Source organism: Dendropsophus ebraccatus, chromosome 7 (assembly GCF_027789765.1).
Source record: "Dendropsophus ebraccatus isolate aDenEbr1 chromosome 7, aDenEbr1.pat, whole genome shotgun sequence".
NCBI classification, from domain to species: Eukaryota; Metazoa; Chordata; class Amphibia; order Anura; family Hylidae; genus Dendropsophus; species Dendropsophus ebraccatus.
The window spans coordinates 1,878,820-1,899,155 of NC_091460.1; the positions used below are offsets into that span (position 1 = coordinate 1,878,820).

The window sequence follows — 20,336 nt, forward strand, 5'->3', positions numbered from 1 at the left end:
CTGTATATAGTAATATTAAAAAAGTGGCACCATCTGGAAATCATCAGTTGATCCAGTTTAATATAGTCCATAGGCTCTACTATACTCCCGTCTTCATATACAAAATTAGAAAACGTTTTGATAACCTGTGTCTAGTGATGAGCGAGTACTAAAATGCTCGGGTGCTCGTTACTCGAGCCGAGTATTTCCCGATACTCGAGTGCTCGTTTCGAGTAACAAACCCCATTGAAGTCAATGGGAGACTCGAGCATTTTTTGAGGGGACTCAAGTTCGGTAGAGAGAAGGTCGTGTGAAAACCTGTCAAACTCAGAAATTGATGGAAACATAACGGAAATGGACAGGAAACAGCAGGGGCAACATGTATGCATGTCTCTGAGGCTGCCTAATGGCACCATTATGCCTAATTCTGTGCAACAGCCTGTTTAAAACAGAGGTAGGCATAGGGACCACCCAAAAACTCAGCCTGACACAGCATGGCACTGAGAACACAGGGAACCATTAAAACAGAGGTAGCTTATCATGAACCACCCAAAAATTCAGCCTGACACAGCATAGCGGTGAGGACAGAGTGAACAAGGTAGAAGCGGTAGCCAGTCAGCCTTCCAAAAATTATACCAGACCTAGCATGGCAGTGAGCTCACAGAGAACCATTAAAAGTGAGGGAGGAAGAAAGTGAGCCTCCCCAAAATTAGGCCAAACACTGGATGGCATTGAGCACACAGAGAACTGCCGGGATCAGCAGTAGCCAACATGGAGGCCAGGCAGGAGCAACAGTAACCAACAGTGAGGCTCCCTAAAACTAGGCCAGACACTGCAGGGCATTGAACACACAGAGAGCCATTACAAGTGAGTGAGGAAGCTAGTGAGGCTCCCCAAAACTAGGTCAGACAGTGCAGGGCCTTGAACACACAGAGAACCATTACAAGTGAGTGAGGAAGCTAGTGAGCCTCCCAAAAATTAGGCCAGACAAAGAGAGCCATTACAAGTGAGTCCACCCAAAAATTCGAGTGAGTTCAGGGGCTGGGATATGTAGTGGTCATGAACCCGGGTGCTGACAGCTAACTGGCTAGGCCAGTTGTCAGTCAGCACTCACTATCAAGGGTACACTTGATGCCTCTTGACCGGGGGTGGTGAGGCCACGGCTACATAAAAAAAATAAAAGAAAACAGCAGGCTGGTTGGCGGGGGCGCGATCGGTGGGTCCCCGCCAACCAGTCCCGCTCCTCCTCAGACGTAGTGTGCCGTCAGAGCATGGCAGTGAGGACACAGAGAACCATTAGGAGTGAGGAAGCAATTGAGCCTCCCAATAATTAGGCCAGACCCTGAATGGCGGAAGAAGACTTGGCAGTTGGCTGAGAATTGTAGGAAGAGGAGGAGAGGAGATACCAAGAATCTTCATGTTCAGCTGCTTTCCCCGGGTGGACAGTTGGATTCAGGTGAAATCCAGGCTTTGTTCATTTTTATAAACGTCAGCCTGTCAGCGCTGTCAGTGGACAGGCGGGTGCGCTTATCAGTGATGATGGCACCAGCTGGACTGAAGAATAGCTCTGACAACACGCTAGCGGCAGGGCAGGCCAGCACCTCCAAGGCGTAAAGCACCAGTTGGGGCCACGTATCCAGCTTTGAAACCCAGTAGTTGTAGGTAGCAGAGTCATCGGGAAGGACGGTGGTGTGGTCAGCAAGGTACTCCCTCACCATCTTCCTGAAGGCTTCCCCCGTACTCTGTCTAGACTGGGGACAGTTGACATAGTCTTGCTGGGGTGCCATGAAACTGTCAAAGGCCTTGGAGAGTGTTCCCCTGCCCCTTGACAAGCTGCCTGCTCCACCGCTCCTCTCCCCCGCTCTTTGGGCCACAGAACTACGTCCTCTGGCGCTAGTGGTGTCAGATGGGAAGTACATTTTCAGCTTTTGCACCAGGGCCTGTTGATATTGATTCACTCGGGGGCTAGGTTCACACTATGTAACTGTGCGGCTGTATTTTTTATGCGGCTGTAAATGTGCGGATGAAACTCCGGCTGTGGGAAAAAATAGACATGCGGCTCAAAACATACGGTCATTTACTTGGCAATCTGGTTCAACTAAAAATAACAAATAAAATCTTAAGAAAGTGATGCAAACACCTCTGGATGCATCTGGGAAAGCAGGGAAACAGTTTACAGGAATCGCTATTACCGGGGTTTGCGATCCTCTGCACTAATGCCGATGTCTCTCATGGTTAATCTATTAAAATAATAAAACACATTTTCGTTGTAATAAAGTGCCTTTCGTTGTTCACTAATTAAATTTAAACTAATCCATCATTTGGCAATTAAATATACTGTTAAAATAAATAGATATATAAATAAATGTATATTTATCTATATATTTATTTTTTGACAGTATATTTAATTGCACAATGATGGATTCGTTAGAATTAAATTATTGACCAACGAAACTGAATTTATTTCATCGAAAATGTGTTTTATTAATTAAATATTAATTAGTACAGGAAGCTCCATAAGCCGTTAATTCATATTGACGGTAATAGAGCATTCTGTACTAATCATCACTTTACTTTAATGAAAACATCAAATGTTTCTTCTAATTATGTTATCACAATAGCTGGAATGCCCTACCCAAACACATCAGACTAATACCCAATACCCACAGTTTCAAGGGTGCCCTGAAGACTCATCTCTTCAGGCTTGCTTATAACGTTCCCTAAACTGTTTTTCCCCTTCTGTTTCCCTTGCTCTATTTCTCTGACGGTTCCTGCACTTTATATGTTTACCTGCATCAGACATTGGCGTTGTTACTGGTTCATCCTGTAATTCTAATTATTTGTCCATGGTCCAGCCATTGTACATAAAGCACTTATGCCTGGTGTCTATGAAAATTAGTCTGTAAGCTCCAACGAGCAGGTCTCGTCTATACTCTGTATTTTGTATTTTTTGTTATTTTTTATTAACTATGTACATATTTATTCCAATTTAACTGCGTATGATGTACCTCTGTACTGTATGCATAGAAAAAAAAAGCGCTGCGGAATCTGTTGGCGCTATACAAATAAATTTATTATTATTATTATTATTATTAGAAGAAACATTTAGAATTATATGTGCGCTCAGCACATCAGTCTGGCCCCCAAGGGGTTAAGGGGGATGCAATACATCCTCCCTTAACCCCTTGGGGGCCAGACTGTAAGCAGCGATCTGTAAAGATGCTGCATACTGTAAGGTGCACAACACCGCTCACAATGATGGGTGTTGTGCTCCTGTTTGTGTGTTTTTTGTGTTTGTGTGTTTTTTGTGTGTTTCTCCCTTTTTGTTTTTCAGATATCGGTATCCTGGGGATTACGTCGGATTCCGTGGACTACGTCGATGACCAGCGTTTTTTTAATGTTTTTTTTTAATAAAATGGTCAATGAGGGGTGTGGGGGTGTTTTTATTTGAATAAAATTTTTTTTTAACTTGTGTCTTGTCTTTATTTCTTTACTTTATAGACTTAGTAGTGGAAGCCGTCTAATAGACGGAATCCATTACTAAGTCGGGGCCTAGTGTTAGCCGGTATAAAATGGCTAACACTAACCCCCTATTATTACCCCAGTACAGAAATCCACCAGGGGTACTGGGAAGAGCCGGGTGCCAGTGGTCCCGGAGCGTCAAAATTGGCGCTCCTGGACCGGGCGGCAGCAGGCTGGTAAGATTTAGGCTGGGGAGGGCCTAAACCAATGGCTCTTCCCACCCTGGTCTTACCAGGCTGCTGTCGTTTGGTTTTTAACCCGGCTGGTTATAAAAATAGGGGGGACCCTATGCGTGTTTTTTTAATTATTTATTTAAAAAAAAAACGCATAGGGTCCCCCCTATTTTTATAACCAGCCGGGTTAAAACCAAACGACAGCAGCCTGGTAACACCAGGGTGGGAAGAGCCATTGGTTTAGGCCCTCCCCAGCCTAAATCTTACCAGCCTGCTGCCGCCCGGTCCAGGAGCGCCAATTTTGACGCTCCGGGACCACTGGCACCCGGCTCTTCCCAGTACCCCTGGTGGCATTGGGTACTGGGGTAATAATAGGGGGGTTAGTGTTAGCCATTTTATACCGGCTAACACTAGGCCCCAACTTAGTAATGGATTCCGTCTATTAGACGGCTTCCACTACTAAGTCTATAAAGTAAAGAAATAAAGACAAGACACAAGTGGAAATTCTTTTTATTCAAATAAAAACACCCCCACACCCCTCATTGACCATTTTATTAAAAAAAAAAAAAAAAAAAACGCTGGTCATCGACGTAGTCCGGAATCCGACGTAATCCACAGGATACCGATATCTGAAAAACAAAAAGGGAGAAACACACAAAAAACACACAAACAGGAGCACAACACCCATCATTGTGAGCGGTGTTGTGCTCCTTACAGTATGCAGCATCTTTACAGATCGCTGCTTACAGTCTGGCCCCCAAGGGGTTAAGGGAGGATGTATTGCATCCCCCTTAACCCCTTGGGGGCCAGACTGATGTCAGACTGCACCCATCCCAGCAAGGAAGGGGTTAACTGACCCCCCCTTCCTTGCTGGGAGGGGTGCAGTGCTGGGGAGGGGGTGGGGAGAGCTCTATACTCACCCCGATGTTGTCTCTTCGCTGGTCCGCAGCACAATGAAGTCACTGTACTGCGGACCCGCTAATTATATGTGCGCTGAGCCGATCAGCCAATCAGCTGAGCGCACATATAATTCTAAATGTTTCCTCTAATAATGCTATTGTCATAACATAATTAGAAGAAACATTTGATGTTTTCATTAAAGTTAAGTGATGATTAGTACAGAAAGCTCTATTGCCGGCAATATGAATTAACGGCTTATGGAGCTTCCTGTACTAATTAATATTTAATTAATAAAGCACATTTTCGATTAAATAAATTCAGTTTCGTTGCTCAATAATTTAATTCTAACGAATCCATCATTGTGCAATTAAATATACTGTCAAAAAATAAATATATATATAAATATACATTTATTTATATATCTATTTATTTTAACAGTATATTTAATTGCCAAATGATGGATTCGTTAGAATTAAATTATTGACCAACGAAACTGAATTTATTACAAAGAAAATGTGTTTTATTAATTTAATATATTAACTATTAGAGGCATCGGCATTCGGCATCATTGCCGGCTATTTTTAAAGTACTCCGTACGGACCGCCTGTCAATCCTCGGCCGCATGTCCAGCCGCAAACAATGGTCTTGTTCATTTTTTACGGGTCCGTTTACGATCGGGCCGTAGATTCATACATAGTGTGCACTGTGCAGCCGTATATCCTATACTTTCCAGCGTACGCATGAACCACCAAAAATACCGCCGCACAATTACAGCCGCAAATACAGCTGCACAGTTACATAGTCTGAACCTGGCCTCATACTGCGTTCCTCGGCAGGAATGACAGTGGAAAAGTTTGGTTTCTACCAAGGGTCCAGGAGAGTGAACACCCAGTAATCTGTGTTCTCCAAAACCAGTAGTCCACATGGATGCCAGTTAAGGCCCAGCAGTAGTCAACATGGATGCCAGTTAAGGACCAGCAACAAGGATGCAAGGGCAGGCACACCAGTACTCAACATGGATGCCAGTTAAGGCCCAGCAGTAGTCAACATGGATGCCAGTTAGGGCCCAGCAGTAGTCAACATGTATGCGAGTTAAGGACCAGCAGTAGTCTACATGGGTGCCAGTTAAGGCCCAGCAACAACAAGGCAAGGGCAGGCACACCAGTAGGCTACATGGGTGCCAGTTAAGGCCCAGCAGTAGCCAACAACCCCCAGCACCCTTTCCATTTTCAATTTGACTGCAGCAGTTGGGGGTAACATTCCCTGCATAATGTAACTACTCACTTCTACCCCCGCCACCACTCTTTTGATTTTCAATTTGACTGCATTCCCTGCATAATGTGACTCACCACCTCTCCCCCCACCGCTGTTTTGATTTTGAATTTGACCCTTGAGGATCTGGCAATTGTCTCATGCAAAGGGATCATCACTTGAGGGGTAGTGTACTACAAATCCTAGCAATATAGTGTAGTGCCCACTAGTTTAGGGGAGGCTGTACGGTACAATGTGGTAGTGGCTGGACCTAGACACACGCTGGGATACCCCCTTACAATGAGCAGTGAAGTTCTATGCAGGATGCACTACAAAGTGCAGTACACACTAGTTTAGGGGGGGCTTGACGGTGCTATCTGGTATGGGCAACAACTGTACACACTTTGTCACCCCAATATAATGAGCAGTGAAGTAAGTTCTATGCACTACAACTCCCAGCTATACAGTGCAGTACACACTAGTTTAGGTGGTGCTATCTGGTATGGGCAACAAATGTACACACTATGTCACCCCAATACAATATGAGCAGTGAAGTAAGTTCTATGCGAGATGCACTACAACTCCCAGCTATACAGTGCAGTACACCAGGACCACCAGCCCCAAAATCGAAGGAGTACACTGAGGTAGGGGTGTGTATGCAACACCTAATGCCCCCTTTCTGCCAGCAGCCGGTCACCACAGTGTGCTGGGGAAATCGCGGTAGCAGCACTACAACTCCCAGCCAGCAGTCTGTAGTAATAGTATTAATAAAAGCTTTAAGCCCTGAAAAGGTCTGTGTGTTTGTATTGCTGGTATATACCCTGCCTACTGGAAGGCTATATCCTACACTGACACTCTCCCTGACCAGCAGCAGCTCTCTCCATGATCTCTCACAGCATGCGTCTGAAGCCAGCACTGCCGGCGCCAAGTTTTATATGGCAGGGTCATGTGATCTGGCCAACCAATCGCTGCTATCGACATGTATGGGTCCCACGTCATCGCAGGATGCACCAAAGAGTCTCCTGCATGTTTATTGGCTGAGAAATAGCGCCCAAACTTACAGGAAACGGATGATATTTCCTCGAGTATCGCGAGATGCTTGTCCGAGTAACGAGAACCATTAAGTACCCTAATACTCCATCGAGTACCAAGCTCGGACCAGCACATTCGCTCATCTCTACCTGTCTCCTAGATGTCGTAAAGAGGATGGTAATTTTGTGCATATGCTATGGTCTTGTGAAAACCTGAGGGAGTTCTGGGTGGAGGTATTGCAAGGGGTTACGTTGGCTGTAGGGTGGACAATAGAGGAGGATTTTGCCTCGGAGATACTGGGGGATACCTCTAGGTTGTCTAAAAGAGGTTCGAAGAAACAAAGGAATACGATACTAAAAATGTTCTTTTATGCTAAACTGCTGATAATGAGAAAGTGGATATCCCCCTCTGTGCCCACGGTGGTGGAATGGGAGAACTGGATTAGATGGTATGAGGTTGTTAGTTAATTTATTTATTTATTTCCCCCCCTTCTCCGAGCATGGGTATGGAAGGTTTGGGATGGGGGGCGGGTGGGTCTTGGGATATTACAACTTTTGTGATGTAATTATGTGGTTTATGGGTTTTGTATGTTTTAACAGAAAATAATAAAACTTTATAAATTAAAAAAACAACAACAACAACAACAACACACAACTGCATCTACCCCAATAACAATAGGATGTACCCCAACAACTGCATCTACCACCCTAACTGCATCTACCTCACTAATAATGATTTATACTCTACTCTACCCCTACTAATAAGTGCATCTACCCCACCAACAATAGGATCTACCCCAGCAACTGCATCTACTCCACCAACATCTGCATCTACCCAAGCAACTGCATCTACTCCACCAAGAACTGCATCGACCCCACCCACAACTGCATATACCCCACTAACAATAGGATCTACCACCCCAACTGCATCTACCTTACCAACCATAGGATCTACCCCAGCAACTGCATATCCTCCACCAACAACTGCATCTACCACCCAAACTGCCTCGACCCCACCAACAACTGGTTGGAAGCTAATCCTAACCCTCACCAGCGGGTTGATACAGCGGGAGGAACGCCTGGAAAACTGGGATACAGTCTATGGCCCCCCAGAGAGCGGGCAGACAGCGGGAATCATTGCCGAGAGTTCAGGTTCATACGAACCATCCCTAATGGAGACCAATGAGACCATCTGCCCCCCGTTATATATTATCTGCAGCAGCTCGATGCCTCCACACAGTGCACCGTGCTACCCGCACCCCAACACACAGTGCACCCTGCTACCCGTACCTCAAACACAGTGCACCGTGCTACCCGTACCCCAAACACAGTGCACCGTGCTACCCGCACCCCAGAGTGCACCGTGCTACCCGCACCCCAGAGTGCACCGTGCTACTCACACCCCAAACACAGTGCACCATGCTACTCGCACCCCAAACACAGTGCACCGTGCTACCCGTACCCCAAACACAGTGCACCTTGCTACCTGCACCCCAGAGTGCACCGTGCCACTTGCACCCCAAACACAGTGCACCGTGCTACCCGTACCCCAAACACAGTGCACCGTGCTACTCGCACCCCAGAGTGCACCGTGCTACTCGCACCCCAAACACAGTGCACCGTGCTACTTGCACCCCAAACACAGTGCACCGTGCTACCCGTACCCCAAACACAGTGCACCGTGCCACCCGTACCCCAAACACAGTGCACCAAGCTACCTGTACCCCAAACACAGTGCACCATGCCACCCGCACCCCAAACACAGTGCACCGTGCTACCCGTACCCCACAGTGCACCATGCCACCCGCACCCCAAACACAGTGCACCGTGCTACCCGTACCCCAAACAGTGCACCAAGCTACCTGTACCCCAAACACAGTGCACCGTGCTACCCATACCCCAAACACAGTGCACCATGCCACCCGCACCCCAAACACAGTGCACCATGCCACCCGCACCCCAAACACAGTGCACCATGCTACCCATACCCCAAATACAGTGCACCATGCTACCCATACCCCAAATACAGTGCACCAAGCTACCCGTAACCAAAACACAGTGCACCATGCCACCCGTACCCCAAACAGTTCACCAAGCTACCCATACCCTAAATACAGTGCACCAAGCTACCCGTAACCAAAACACAGTGCACCATGCCACCCGTACCCCAAACAGTTCACCAAGCTACCCATACCCTAAATACAGTGCACCAAGCTACCCGTAACCAAAACACAGTGCACCATGCCACCCGTACCCTAAACAGTGCGCCAAGGTACCCGTACCCCAAACACAGGACTATGCTTCTCAGAGAGGACATTCCCCGTCTTGTTACCATAACCGGGGGTATTTAGTCATAGTAGCATTCATGTCCCATCTGTACGGACCCGCATGGTGATTGGCTGATACCTCTTCTTGGAGTTTTTACAATATCACCCGGATAGCTGGATGTCGCACAATGGTTCCTGATAGGCTACATTACTTATTGTCTGAGGTTTTTATGGCTCTCGCGGTTTCTTGAGTGGTATAAGGCTATAGAACGGTATCATCATGGCGGGGGTATATATCCCGGAGGAGGATAGAACAACCTTCTGAAGCTCCTACCAGCAGCAATCTGTTACTGACAGGCAGGTCACCTGTGGGGATAGTGCACTACTGGAGCCTCCATAGATGGGACAGGCCACGGACAGTGGTGTAGCTATAGGGGTCGCCATGGCGACCAGGCCTGTACACTAACCCTCACCACTTTCTCCCATGGACCTCCAGCCCAGCACCTCCCAGCACACTGAGTGTCCTGGGCCGCTGACATAACTGAAGGTACATGCTGTTAGATGACAGCAAGTACCAGCGCCCCTCCTCCACACATTTGCGCCCATGGCGCACGCTGCATCCTATAGCCGTACCTATAAGGCGTTTAGCTATGGGATGGTGACGCTGTATTCCTCTTCTCCTCAGTAGTATCAGCTGGAACCAGCAGGGCTGAGGCCCCTCCCCCAGGCCGGATCTCACTGTGTACTGTATGGTCTTGTGATCTGGCCTGGGGGAGGAGCCTCAGCCCTGCCGGTTCCAGCTGATACTACTGAGGAGAAGAGAGGAGGATTGCAGCGTCAGGATAGTGAGCGGGGGAGCTGATTTGTCCCTGCTCCTTTCTTCTCTCTGCCCGGCCTCTGCGTGACAAAGATGCCGCTGAAGCACCCCTCCCCCCACAATGGTGGACTGCTATAGCTGGGTAAGTTTAATTATTGGGGGGGAGGTGCCTTTAACATGGGGATAATACCAGTTGCAATGGCTACCTATTGGGGGTGGGGGGAGCAGCACGGGATTACCTGCTGGGCGATATCTACTTAATAGAGCATTAGATTAAAGGGGATGCCAGCTACATGGGGGACACTACCATATTTTCCGGCATATAAGACGACTTTTTAACCCCGAAAAAGCCAGGGGTCATCTTATACGCCGGGTATGGTCGCCCCATACGGTGGGGGGGGCTCAAAAATTGCCCGCATCCCCACTGTATGGGGCGACCACTATAAAAACAAACATATAACTCACCTGGGGCCCGTTCCCGGCCTCCGTGCGCCTCCGGTACCGTTCCCGGCGCAGGCAGTGTGATGTACACTACCTGCAACGGGGACGGAGATTGCCGAACCTCTCCCGAGCAGCCCAGCTTCTCTAAGCCTCTCTGATGAGACGCTTGGCTGCCGGCGAGAGGTTCGGCAATCTCTGTCCCCGGCGCAGGTAGTGTACGTCACACTGCCTGCGCCGGGAGCGGTACCGGAGGCCGGGAACGGACACCAGCTTCACAATACCCACTGACTGATAATGGACACTAGCTTCACAATACCCACTGACTGATAATGGACACTAGCATCACAATACCCACTGACTGATAATGGACACTAGCATCACAATACCCACTGACTGATAATGGACACTAGCTTCACAATACCCACTGACTGATAATGGTGGACACTAGCGTCACAATACCCACTGACTGATAATGGACACTAGCATCACAATACCCACTGACTGATAATGGACACTAGCATCACAATACCCACTGACTGATAATGGACACTAGCATCACAATACCCACTGACTGATAATGGACACTAGCTTCACAATACCCACTGACTGATAATGGTGGACACTAGCGTCACAATACCCACTGACTGATAATGGTGGACACTAGCGTCACAATACCCACTGACTGATAATGGACACTAGCATCACAATACCCACTGACTGATAATGGTGGACACTAGCATCACAATACCCACTGACTGATAATGGTGGACACTAGCATCACAATACCCACTGACTGATAAAGGACACTAGCTTCACAATACCCACTGACTGATAATGGTGGACACTAGCGTCACAATACCCACTGACTGATAATGGACACTAGCATCACAATACCCACTGACTGATAATGGACACTAGCTTCACAATACCCACTGACTGATAATGGTGGACACTAGCGTCACAATACCCACTGACTGATAATGGACACTAGCATCACAATACCCACTGACTGATAATGGACACTAGCTTCACAATACCCACTGACTGATAATGGACACTAGCGTCACAATACCCACTGACTGATAATAGGACACTAGCTTCACAATACCCACTGACTTATAATGGTGGACACTAGCGTCACAATACCCACTGACTGATAATGGACACTAGCATCACAATACCCACTGACTGATAATAGGAAATCTTTTCACAGCACCCACTGATTAATAATACATTGTTTTAGAAGACCCACTGGCTTGATATAATGGACCCTGTCTTCACAGCACCTAGTCACTTTGTATACTGGACACTGGCTGCACAGCTCTCACAGAAAACCACCCACAATCTATCCTCTCCATCCCTCTCTCTCTATATATCGCTAGCGGTTTTCACTGATGAAAGCCAATTGGTATAACACTCTATGAGTTGACAGCACCAACTAAATTTGGAAGGCGGGTGCTGTCTCCACTGATGATAGCAAACTTTTATTTGGTGAGGGTCGGAAGCTGTCCAAGGGGAAGCAGAGCGATGCTGAGACCTGGTGCATGCCAGCAGCTGTCCAGCAGGTGGGGGTGCTGGTGCTAGCCATACCATGGAGGCCGAACACGCTTCGCCAGGGTGCCTCCACAGCAGCTACGCTAGTGGCGGACAGTACAGAACAAAATGGCGGTGTTGGAAAGCAGCTGCGCTGTGGCGTCACACTTCTGGTACAGAGCTGCACACAAAGTAAGCTTGGCCAGAGTGCCCCTTTAAAATGGAAAATATGGTTACCTGCCCCCCCCAAAGGAACCACTTTTAGCTGCACATTTTTGGGGTTAAAGCTTGTGCACTGGTAATCTGGTAACCGTGTACGAACCAGCTCAGTCAAAGGCTCGCGAGCAGCCACAGGATATATGAAGATGTAGAGGCCAGGGTGTAAAAGCTTTTAATACATTTTGCACATCTGGAAAATATAAATTGGTTCTTTCCTGTGGGACTTCTCTAATGAGCAAAAAAACATTTCCCACATTCTCAACAGGAAAATGGGTCCTCTCCTGTCTTCTTGATCTAACAAGTTCCATTCCGGTGTGTTTTCTCATGTGCATAAAGACCCGAGTTTTGTTTAAAACATTTCCCGCATTGCGAACATGAGTATGGCTTCTCTCCTGTGTGACTTCGCTCATGTATGACAAGCAGGGATTTTCTTGAAAAACATTTACTGCATTCTGAACATGAATATGGCTTCTCTCCTGTGTGACTTCGTTCATGTGTAACAAGAACCGATTTCCTTGCAAAACATCTCCCACATTCTGAACATGAAAATGGCTTCTCTCCTGTGTGACTTCGCTCATGTATGACAAGCTGAGATTTATTTTTATAATCCTTCCCACATTCTGAACATGAATACAGCTTTTCTCCTGTGTGATTTCGTTGGTGTGTAAGAAGATCTGATTTATGTTTAAAACAATTCCCACATTCCGAACATGAATATGATTTCTCTTCGGTGTGACTTCTCTGATGTTTAACAAGAACTGATCTATCTTTAAAACGCTTCCCACATTCTGAACATGAATACAACTTCTCTTCTGTGTGACTTCTCTCATGTATAACAAGCTGTGATTTATGTTTATAATGTTTCCCACATTCTGAACATGAATATGGCTTTTCCCCTGTGTGAGTTCGCTCATGTATACCAAGATTTGATTTACGATTAAAACATTTCCCACATTGTGAACATGAATATGGCTTCTCTTCTGTGTGAATTTTCTGGTGATCGCTTAGGCTGCCTTTACTAATAAAACATTTCCCACATTCTGAACACAAATATGGTCTCTCTCCAGTGTGACGTCTCTCATGTATGACAAGATCTGATTTATTTGTAAAAGATTTCTCACATTCTGAACATTGAAATGGCTTTTCCCTTGTGTCACTTATTTTATGTGTATCAAGCGCTGAGCTTGAATAGGTCTTCATTCTTGTGTGTTTTCTTTCATGTTTGTAAAGACTGGATTTTCGTGTAAAACATTGCCCACATTTTGAACATGAAAATGGCTTCTCCCCTGTGTGACTTCGCTGATGTACAACAAGCAGACATTTCCTTGGAAAACATTTCTCACATTCTGAACATGAAAATGGCTTTTCTCCTGTGTGAATTCTCTGGTGAGTCCTCAGATTGCTATTAGTACTAAAATGTTTCCCACATTCTGAACATAAATACGGCTTCTCTCCAGTGTGACATCTCCTATGTCTAACAAGGTCTGATTTACTTGTAAAAGATTTCCCACATTCTGCACATAAATATGGCTTCTCTCCTGTGTGACTTCTTTCATGTTTGTCTAAGTCTGATTTAGTTGTAAAACACTTCCCACATTCTGAACATGAATACGGCTTCTCTCCTGTGTGACTTCTTTCATGTTTGTCCAGATGCGATTTAGTTCTAAAACATTTCCCACATTCTGAACATGAATGCGGCTTCTCTCCCGTGTGAATCCTTCTGTGTCTTAAAAAATCTGATTTTCTAAATACTTTTCCACAATCAGCGCACTGAAGCCTTTTGGCCTTTTTCAGACCTGTACTTGTAGTGATCACCTGTGATTGGTCAGGAGAAGGTTCCTCATGGTCAGGAGGATTATATGATAGATCTGTAGTGTGACGTCCTGGATGTACAGTAAGGGGGAGGAGGGCTTCTCCTGAGGAGTGCTGCTCCGCACTGCCAGCTTCTTCCTTATAATTCAGCCATAACATAACGTTCTTACCGGGATTTTCTGTGAGGGATAAAGATGGATTCATGATCATTATTATTTTTCTTATAAGACTGGGTTCACACTATGTTTCTGCAATCCGTTTTCTTCACCCGTTTTTTGCAAAAAGCGGATGAAAAACTGATGAAAAAAAAACGATGCAACTGTGTGCATCCGTTTTTCCATTGACCTCATTTTTGTGTCCGTCAAAAAAATTTATCCATATTCATCCTTTTTTTTTAAATAAATGAAGTCAATGGAAAAATGGATGGACACAGTTGCATCGGCTTTTTGCAAAAAACAGATGAAGAAAACGGATTGCAAAAACGTAGTGTGAACCCAGCTTCACAATAAGTAGAGAACCTGATTAGGCCGGGTTCACACAGGCATTTTTGCGGTTTGTTTAACGTATCCACATTTAATTGGCTCCTTTGAACATACAGAAAAATTAGGTAAAAAAACCCATCCGTTTTAATCTGGGTTTTTTTTTTTTTTTTTATTTATATATAATGGAAGTCAACAGAAAAGAGTGTTTTTTATCCGTTTTTTTTCTTCCAGGGGGTTATGTTCACACTACGTATCTTTCCGCTCGTAGTGCAAACCGCGAATATACACACATAGTTTTGAGGTTGATGCGTTCGCTTGAAAGTATACGATATACGGCTGCACAATACACACTACGTATGAACTTACGGCCGGATCGTATACGGCGCCGTGAAAAATGAACAAGACCGTTGTTTGAGGACGGAAATGTTGTAACTCACGGCCGTGGATTCCCATGCGGTCCCGTACGCAGTACTTATTTCAGCCAAATTGAACTTGATTTTTCGATCCAAAAGGTTCTGTGTGTTTTATTGGGCCGGGAGAAGATTTCCAAGTAAATGACCTGTTTCAGATCGCTACGAAATGGGCGTATGTTCGCGGTGCGTACGCATCCGGCCGCATGTCGATTTTTCGCACGCCCGTAGTTTCAGCCGCACATGTACGGCAGCGTAAGAACTGCGTACGGATTCGTACGCAGTGTGAACATAGCCTCAAACTGCAAAAACACAGTGTGAACCCCGGCCTTTCTGCAATGTTTTTGTTTTTTTTCCATCTGTTTTATGCAAAAAATGAATGAAGAAACGGCTGCATTTGTGTGGCTGCCATTATAAAAATATAAAATTACAAAAATACGTGGTCGACCACGTTTACGTGTACGCTTATTATGGACGCATTTTCATCAGATTTTTTTCATAATGGAAGTTAATAGAAAAACTCCAAATGGGAACCCATCAGTTTATTATGAGGTTTCTGCACGACCCCAGCCTGACCCTAGTGTTTAGTTACGGACACACGGACCGTATGGGATGAGGATATTTGTAGTTTAGGGTCAAAGGTTTTAACAATGTAAAAATTTGAGTTACCGGTCGGTCACATGACTAAAGGTGCTGGGGGATGAATCCTGGGAGATGGCGGAGAAATGTCCAATACGGCCGTGGCTCAGGGCAAATGTCCAATACGGCCGGGGCTCGGGGCAAATGTCCAATACGGCCGGGGCTCGGGCAAATGTCCAATACGGCCGGGGCTCGGGGCAAATGTCCAATACGGCCGGGGCTCGGGGCAAATGTCCAATACGGCCGGGGCTCGGGGCAAATGTCCAATACGGCCGGGGCTCGGGGCAAAGGTCCAATAAGGCCGGGGCTCGGGGCAAAGGTCCAATACGGCCGGGGCTCGGGGCAAATGTCCAATACGGCCGGGGCTCGGGGCAAATGTCCAATACGGCCGGGGCTCGGGGCAAAGGTCCAATAAGGCAGAGGCTCGGGGGAAATGTCCAATAAGGCCGGTGGTCGGGCAGAAAAGGCGATAGTAGGGGATGGAGCTCCTACTACAGCCTGGCATTTATTCACTACAGAACACAGGTTTACTAATCACTAAGGTCGGGGTCACACACTGCATTTTTGCGATCTATTTTTTTCATCCATTTTATGCAAAAAAAAAAAAATTTATAAAAACGGATCAAAATGCAAAAATGTGATCGGCCAAAGAAATGGATGCATGATGTTTTTGCATAAACGGATGAAAGAAAATAAAACGGACTGTAAAAATGCGGTGTGGCCCGGCAGCTACGCACAAAGAGTTCAGCAGTTCCATCCATAGAGTTACCGACCTTATATCACAGATGTGTGAATGCAGCCTAAACCATCAGCCTGATATATACAGTATATACTGTCACAGAGGCCCCGACCAGCCGCCATTGTGCGGCCCCCATACCTGGTATAGCAGCTGCCGGCGCCTCCTCCTCCTTCACCTCACTCATACACGGGGGATCGCCCATCATCCTCTCTTCTTCTGCTTCATCCTCCACTTTAATATTAGTCACCTGATCTCCCCCCTGATGGGACATATAGAACAATTCAGTACAATCCAGCAGACAGGAGGGAAAATCTAACACATCAACATAAGAAACCAGCAACATGTATCTATCAGCCTCATCACATCTATGAGTGCAGGAGCAACAACCACCAGCACCGGGGGGCGCTATAGAGATATAGTGCTATAGCATCAGCCTCATCTACCTGCTGATTGTCTGCTGGGACATTTCCCTCTGGACAGTCCTGGGAATACAGAGGACGGGGACACCTCTCTGGTGGATTCCTGTCACTGCCTCCATCTGTAGGGAACACACAGGGAGACAATCCATTATACAGTGATGATGGGTCCCATTGTAAATATTGAGGAGCGTCATGGATACAGACCTCACCCCTAAGAAAAGACATTAGTCAGAAATAAAGGTTGGCTTTATCTAGGCAGCCCCCCCCCCTCCTATATACACTAGGTTAAAGGGGAACTCCAGCACAAAAAAAATCTTTCTGGTGTCAGAAAGTTATACAGATTTGTAATTTACTACTATTAAAAAATCTTCAGTCTTCCAGTGCTTATCAGCTGCTGTATGTCCTGCAGGAAGTGGCGTATTCTCTCCAGTGTGACGCAGTGCTCTCTGCTGCCTCCTCTGTCCATGTCAGGAACTGTCCAGAGCAGGAGAGGTTTTATATGGGGCTGTGCAGCAGCAGGTGGGAAAGGGGATCACCCCACAACACTGGGTACAGGGAGCGGCCGTCCATAGAGAATAATGCTGCTGGAGCAGAGAGGGAAGGAGGAGCGGGGTACAGGGGGACTACAAGGCCCAGCATCCTGAGAAGGGGAGGGGGGAGCAGGGCACAAGGGGACTACAAGGCCCAGCATCCTGAGAAGGGGAGGGGGGAGCAGGGCACAAGGGGACTACAAGGCCCAGCATCCTGAGAGGGGGGGGGAAACAGGGCACAAGGGGACTACAAGGCCCAGCATCCTGAGAAGGGGAGGGGGGAGCAGGGCACAAGGGAACTACAAGGCCCAGCATCCTGAGAAGGGGAGGGGGGAGCAGGGCACAAGGGAACTACAAGGCCCAGCATCCTGAGAAGGGGAGGGGGGAGCAGGGCACAAGGGAACTACAAGGCCCAGCATCCTGAGAAGGGGAGGGGGGAGCAGGGCACAAGGGAACTACAAGGCTCAGCATCCTGAGAAGGGGGGAGGGGCGCAGGGCACAAGGGAACTACAAGGCCCAGCATCCTGAGAAGGGGAGGGGGGAGCAGGGCACAAGGGAACTACAAGGCCCAGCATCCTGAGAAGGGGAGGGGGTGCAGAGGGCGGAGAGGCAGGATGCAATTCTCAGTCCAGCGCAGGGAAGACAGGTGTACAATACCTGGCTGCCTGGTGCCCTTAAAGGGGAAGTATGTGCAGGTGAGAGGAATCTATCCTGCTAATATATGTCCCTACTGCACAGGAGACGCCAGGGGGAAGCTCTGTCTCCTGTAGTATGTCTCAGTCTGGGAGACCGTTAGGAGCACTGCCCGCCCCAGGAGCGCTGATCCTCCGCCAGCCTGCCCGCTCCAGGAGCGCTGATCCTACGCCAGCCTGCCCGCCCCTAGAGCGCTGATCCTACGCCAGCCTGCCCGCCCCTAGAGCGCTGATCCTCCGCCAGCCTGCCCGCTCCAGGAGCGCTGATCCTCCGCCAGCCTGCCCGCCCCTAGAGCGCTGATCCTCCGCCAGCCTGCCCGCCCCTAGAGCGCTGATCCTCCAGCAGCCTGCACGCCCATAGAGCGCTGATCCTCCGCCAGCCTGCCTGACCCTAGAGCACCATCCTCCGCCAGCCTGCCCGACCCTATAGCGCTGATCCTCTGCCAGCCTGCCCGCCCCTAGAGCGCTGATCCTCCGCCAGCCTGCCCGCCCCAGGAGTGCTGATCCTCCGCCAGCCTGCCCGCCCATAGAGCACTGATCCTCCCCCAGCCTGCCCGCCCATAGAGCACTGATCCTCCACCAGCCTGCCCGCCTATAGAGCACTGATCCTCCGCCAGCCTGCCCGCCCCTAGAGCGCCATCCTCCGCCAGCCTGCCCGACCCTTTCTAATTATAATGAATGGAGAGGTACAGATCGACACTATGGGGGGCGGGGGGCAGTACTCAAAACGGGGCCCCAAAAGACAAACTGCCCCAGAACGGCATTGAGGAGGAATGTGAGAGACACACTATAAGAGACAGACACTATAAGAGACAGACACTATTAGGCCCCGTTCCCACTGTGCAAAACTAGCGGAATTCTGCGGCGGAATGCCGTTAGCCTCCCGCTCATAATGGGAGTCTATGGGAGGTGCGCGCTCTTGCACTGTACGCGCTGAAGAATGAACATGTTCGCTAGTTTTGCTCAGTGGGAATGGGGCCTAAGAAAGACATACTATAAAGGACACACACTCCAAGAGACACACACTCCAAGAGACATACCATCCTCCTCCTCGGCGTCTCCTGTGCAGTAGGGACATATCAGCAGGATAGAAGCATGTAACCTGCCGTCCCTATAGCACACAGGGAGCTGAGAAGGAAGATATGTGTCTCTTACCCCCAGTGCACCAAACCGCCTCCTTAGCAGATGGATTATACTGCAAGGTACATGAAAAAGGGTCTGAGGACAAAGGTCAGAAAACCCCCATCATCCTCAGCGCCTTGAGCACTATAAGTGTGGTGTCCCACTAGGGGTGTTACTATTATTCACACCCTTCACAAAAGACTGTACTTTTTGTAGTCTTATTGCAGCCAAAGAAGTATTTAGAGATGACCACTAGATGTCGCTACATTATGTATTGAAGTATGGAAGCTGCACAGCTGAAGTGTCTCAAAGGGTTATTGTGTATGTGTGTACCAGAATCTGTGAGCCAGTGGGATCTTTACTTTCTTCTGTCCTATCACCTCTTCTCTCTCTGCTCTTCTGTCGCACTGTTTCCACCCAACCACAGTGCGCTTACACGCTGGATAAGAAGTTAGTCCCTTGGGTGAAGTAGATAGCTTCACCCAAGTTGGTTAGAGACAACCAGATAGCTCTCCCAGTGATCCTACCTGGGCCCTGGCCCTCCGCCAGGCCCCACCCCTTAAGGAAGAGGAGTAGTCTTAACCAGTTCCCTGCATGGGTAGGACGCAGGACAGTGCTCTCTTACAAACTTCTCCCTCAGTACCTACACCCTGCATGATGCAGTGTTAAACCCCTCAGGAGATAATTAGCCCACAGATCACCTCAACCCACGCCGAGGACTAGGAGAAACAGCATTGTAGGACAGTATCCACTAAAGAGCTGGGAACTGATCCGGGTGGAGCAAAGTTTCTGCAAAAGTCTATGAACTCCATCTTGCAGCGCGAGTGTCAGCTAGGAAACCCTCAGCACTCTGCTCATCCAAGGTAACAAGGTCTGGGGCCTGTGCCACCCATTACTACGGTTCAGCCAATGCAACGCCACCGAGTCTGTGATTATTCAGTACCCCCTACACAGCATATACACCGCAACCTTGGAACATCTCCCCATTCTGTGGGTGGGGGTCCAACTATCCGGGAGGGTCACTACACCGCTCTGACCACCTGTGACTACATCATCTGTGACTACACTATCACAAAGGGACCCGGTAGCAACCCGACAGGACACAGACCACAGGGGAGAAGGGTACAACTGGCCTTACACCTTGAGGCCAGGTTCAGACTATGTAACTGTGCGGCTGTATTTGCGGCTGTAATTGTGCGGCGGTATTTTTGGTGGTTCATGCGTACGCTGGAAATTATAGGATATACGGCTGCACAGTGCACACTATGTATGAATCTACGGCCCGATCGTAAACGGACCCGTAAAAAATGAACAAGACCATTGTTTGCGGCTGGACATGCGGCCGTGGATTGACAGGC

General features: G+C 47.9%; 3 protein-coding genes across 3 annotated transcripts in view; 1 reads left to right on the forward strand and 2 right to left on the reverse strand.

Moving 5' to 3' along the window:
- The window catches only part of LOC138797182 (oocyte zinc finger protein XlCOF7.1-like), a 179,739-nt gene extending 163,265 nt beyond the window's left edge, over positions 1-16,474 (reverse strand). The window contains exon 1 of the mRNA XM_069977020.1: positions 16,391-16,474. Within this exon, the coding sequence (XP_069833121.1) occupies positions 16,391-16,420 (30 nt within the window). The 5' untranslated portion in view covers positions 16,421-16,474. The remainder of the gene's footprint in view (positions 1-16,390) is intronic.
- LOC138797150 (oocyte zinc finger protein XlCOF22-like) overlaps positions 1-20,336 on the forward strand; it is a 483,239-nt gene that overhangs the window by 423,944 nt on the left and 38,959 nt on the right. The gene's annotated exons all lie outside the window — the stretch shown is intronic.
- Positions 12,302-16,486, reverse strand: LOC138797151 (zinc finger protein 84-like). Its single transcript, XM_069976964.1, has 2 exons — positions 16,354-16,486; positions 12,302-14,124 (listed from the first exon to the last, which is right to left on the reverse strand). The coding sequence occupies exons 1-2, from the start codon at positions 16,484-16,486 to the stop codon at positions 12,428-12,430; spliced, it is 1,830 nt and encodes a 609-aa protein (XP_069833065.1). The 3' UTR covers positions 12,302-12,427.